This window comes from Myotis davidii, unplaced genomic scaffold, assembly GCF_000327345.1.
Source record: "Myotis davidii unplaced genomic scaffold, ASM32734v1 scaffold175, whole genome shotgun sequence".
Lineage (NCBI taxonomy): Eukaryota > Metazoa > Chordata > Mammalia > Chiroptera > Vespertilionidae > Myotis > Myotis davidii.
The window spans coordinates 3,877,545-3,881,647 of record NW_006286972.1 but is presented as its reverse complement, the minus strand read 5'-3'; the positions used below and the strand labels follow the sequence as shown (position 1 = coordinate 3,881,647).

The 4,103-nt window shown below is 48.8% G+C and overlaps 1 protein-coding gene across 1 annotated transcript in view; it reads left to right on the top strand.

The window, feature by feature from the left end:
• The first annotated feature begins 971 nt into the window (after window positions 1-971).
• Window positions 972-4,103, top strand: part of COL18A1 (collagen type XVIII alpha 1) — a 55,778-nt gene continuing 52,646 nt past the window's right edge. The window contains exon 1 of the mRNA XM_015560679.1: window positions 972-1,067. Coding sequence (XP_015416165.1) covers window positions 972-1,067 — 96 coding nt within the window. The remainder of the gene's footprint in view (window positions 1,068-4,103) is intronic.

Genomic DNA, 4,103 nt, shown 5'->3' with positions numbered 1-4,103 from the left:
TAAAGCCTAACTGAACGGCCCACTTGCTAATGTCTTGGCCAGTCCCCGTCTCTGCCGCTTGTTGCCCCGTAGCCCCCGCCCTCAGAGGCCCAGCTCAGCAGTGCAGCTGAGTTTTGGGGGGTGGTGGTGTCCCTGTGTAGGGCTGGGACCCCCCTGCCCCCTGGCCAAGGCCCCCCCACATGCTCTCGTGAGTTCTAGAAGGTCACGGGGGCAGGCTGTGCCCGTATGTGGAGGGCGTGGGGGATGAGTCCACATTCAGGCTCATTTTTTCTCTGGAGGATGCTCTGTGGTGCCCGGTGTCCGGGAGGCTCTGGTGAAAACACTGGTTAAATATTAACTTCCCGGGTCAAGGACCTTTATTTGAAAGAAACGCCGTCCCCTGTGTGCCCTGTTGGGTGGCCTTGTTCTCGGGCAGGGCACCTGGACTCTGCAGCTGTCTCATGGGGACACGGGATGACACTGGTCCTAGGAAGGGGGCCGTCTTTTCTGCGGCCAGCGGAGCTCTCTGTCCCCCTCCTGCTGGCCCTTCCGAGGGAAAGGCCACGTCACCACACGGGAATGTTGTGTCCCTGGGTGGGGAACCGGCCTCCTGGGGGCATGGGAGGACACATTGCTGCTACTGTCCATCGTCTTCTGAGAGGCTCAGGCCCTGGTCCCACATCCTGTCTGGGGCTGTCATCCCCTGTGTCCTCTGCTCTCGCCCCCCTGCTTTATCCCCTTCATCCCACTTTGTGGAGGCCTTTCCTGCTTTGTAGCTGATGCAGCTCAGTGCCCAGAGTAGGGCTGGCACCCAGTAGGAGCTCAATATGTATTTGTTGAATAAAGGAAGGAAAGAATGTCCCTGAAAGGTGAAGAATTAACGCACAGGGGCAGGGTTTAGTGTGGGGTCTGAGCCAGGGACCCCTCGCCGCCCCAATCCTGCTGCAGGGCCAGCCACCTCCTGCCTGGAACTCCCGTCCTCCTGGCTGACGATGGCAGGGTGTGAGGTTCCCACCACGTGCCTTGTGCACAGGAAGTACCCAGTTAATGTCAGCCTCGTGCGCACAGCAGCGACCGCAGCAGCTCTGGTGCGCAGACTGTGAGCGGGAAGGGAGACCCTGTGTTTCCAGAGTGAGGCCAGTGATGAGCTTGAAAAACTCCATTGGCAGCAAAGGTGACCAGGGCCCAAATCCCTATTCTTTTTTTAAAAAAAATGGCAAGAAAGTGAATAAAGGTGAACAGGAATTTAAAAGACAGAAATGCTCGCATCAAGTATAGTTAAAAGATCAATCATGCCAACAATCAAATAAATGCAAGCATTTAGGATTGTGTAGTTGAAATCTGACATGGTCTCCCTTGAGATACAATCCACATGCCATGCCATGCACTAACTCACAGCCTATGGTTGAGTGGCTTTGTGTTTTCAAAGATGCATGAGCCATCATCACAGACCATTTTAGGACGTCCTCCTCACTTCAGAAAGAAACCTTTAGGTGCCCCCAGCCAGGAACAGCGCTCACCTGCTTTCCATGGCTTTCTCTACACATTTCACGTAGAGGGAGCCATACAGCATGTGGCCTTTTGTGTCTGGCTTCTTACACTGAGCGGAGCATTTTTGAGGTCTGTCCACGTTGCCGTGTGCCACTCCTTTTCGTGGCTAATACTCCATCGCGTGGGTGGGCCACTTTCTATCCATTCAGCGGTTGGTGGACACTTGCATTGTTTCCACCTTCTGGCTCATGTGAATAACGCTGCCCTGAACCTTTGTGTATAAATTGTGTGTGTGTGTGTGTCTGTGTGTGTGTGTGTGTTTGTGTGTGTGTTTTCATTTCTCTTAGGTATATATACCGAGGGTGGAATTTCTGAGACATAGGATAACTCTATGTTTAACAGTTTGAGGAATGGCCAGACTATTTCTTAAGGGGCCGCCTGTTCTACCTTCTCACCAGCGGGGTGTGAGGGTTCTCCCTTCTCCACAGCCTCACCGACACTTGTCATCTGGCTTTTTGATTCCAGCCCATACTCGTGGTGCGAGATGTGTCTCGTTGTGGTTTGCTTTTGCGTTTCCTTAATGACTAGTGATGTTGAGCATCATTTCGTGGGCTGGTTGGCCATTGATATGTCTTCCTTGGAGAAATGTCTATTCAGGTTCTTTGCCTGCTTTTTGGTTACATTGTGTTTCTTTTTCTTGGTGTATTGATTGTATAGATACAAGTCCTTTATGAGGTATATGATTTGCAAATATAGTCTCCCAACTGTGGGCTGTCTTTTCACTTTGTTGATGTTGTCCTCTGAGGCACAAAACTTACATTTTGATGAAGTCCAGTGTATCTATTTTTTTCTTTTGTTGCTTAGGCATTTGCTGTCAAATGTAAGAACCCTTTGCCAAATCCAACGTCATGAAGGTTTATTCCTATGTTTTCTTAAAAGGGTTTTGTAGTTTTAGCTCTTACATTAGGACCTTGGTCCATTTTAATTTAATGTTTGCGTGTGGTGTGAGGTAAGGGTCTTAACTTCATTACTTTGCCTGTGGCAATCCTATTGTCCCAGCACCCATGTCGAAATACTATTCTTTCCCCACTAAATGGTTTGGGCACTCTTGTCAAGAATTGGTTGACCATAGATGTATGAGACTATTTCAAAACTCTCAGCTCTATTCCACTGCTTTGTGTGTCTACCCTTGTGCCAGTACCAACTGTCATGGCTACTTTGATTGTGAGTCCTTCAGTTTTGTTCTAGCTCCAAAAAGTGTTCTAACATAGTACTATGAACAACTGTATGTCAACAAATTAGATAACTTCGTAGAAATTGGCAAATTCCTACAAAGATATAAACCACTGCCTGACTGGCTCAGTGGTTGATGTCAACCTATGAACTAGGAGATCATCGTTGGATTCCTGGTCAGGGCACATGCCCAGGTTGCAGGCTTGGTCCCCAGTAGAGGGCATGTCAGCCATCCATGATTCTCTTTCATCATTGATGTTTCTATCCCCCCCCCCCCCCCCGCGCCCTTCCTCTCTGAAATCAACAACAACAAAATATTTTTAAAAAAGAAAAAAAGGTATAAGCTACTGAAACTCACTAAGAAATAGATAATTTGAACAGATCTTAAGTGAAGAAATATACTTAATAATCCAAAAACTAACCGTGAAGAAAAGCTCAGCTTCCCGGACGAATTCTACCAAGCATTTACCAGTAAAGAAGGATTAAAACCAGTTCTTAATGAACTTTCAAGAAAATAAAAGGGCAGTACACTTCCCAACTCATTTTATGAGGACAGTAGTATAACCTGGATACAAAAACCAGACAAAGACATCACACACTAAAAGAAAAACTACAGACCAGTATCTCTTGTGAATGTGGACACAAAAGTCCTTATATACTAGCGAACAAATCCAGCAACATAGAACAGTTACACGTTACGAGCAAGGGGGCTTTATCCCAGGAATGCAAGGCTGGTTAACATCCAAATATTGATGTAACACATCATATCAGTAGAATAAAAAATAAAAATCACACGAACATCTTAGGCACAGAAAAGGCAATTGACAAAAGTCAACACCTTTTCATGATTAAAACCCCCCAGCAAAACAGCAATAGAAGGAAACTTTCTCACCCTGTAAAAGCGCACACCTAACACCAGGCTTCCTGGTGAGAGGCTGGTGCTTCCCCCAAATCAGGCAACAGACAAGGATGTCCACGCTCACCATCTGTTAATAAGCACTGTGCTCTGTTCACAGATGACACGTCATATATATATACACTAGAGGCCCGGTGCATGAAAATTTGTACACTGAGAGGGGTGGGGGTCCCTCAGCCCAGCCTGCCCCCTCTCACAGTCTGGGAGCCCTTAGGGGATGTCCTACTGACAGCTTAGGCCCGCTCCCCGGAGGCAACCAGGCCAATCATGGGAAGGCGCTGCCCCCATCACCCCGCTGCTGCTGCTGCTGCTGCTGCTGCTGCTGCTGCTGCTGCCTCTAGCCCTCCCTCTCCCTCTGCAGGAGGCAACCAGGCCAATCAGGGGAAGGTGCCACCCCCACCACCCCGCTGCTGTTGCCACTGCTGCCGCAGCGGCTGCCAGCCCTCCTCGGCCCTTGCAGCTGCTACGGCTTTGTCCAGAAGGA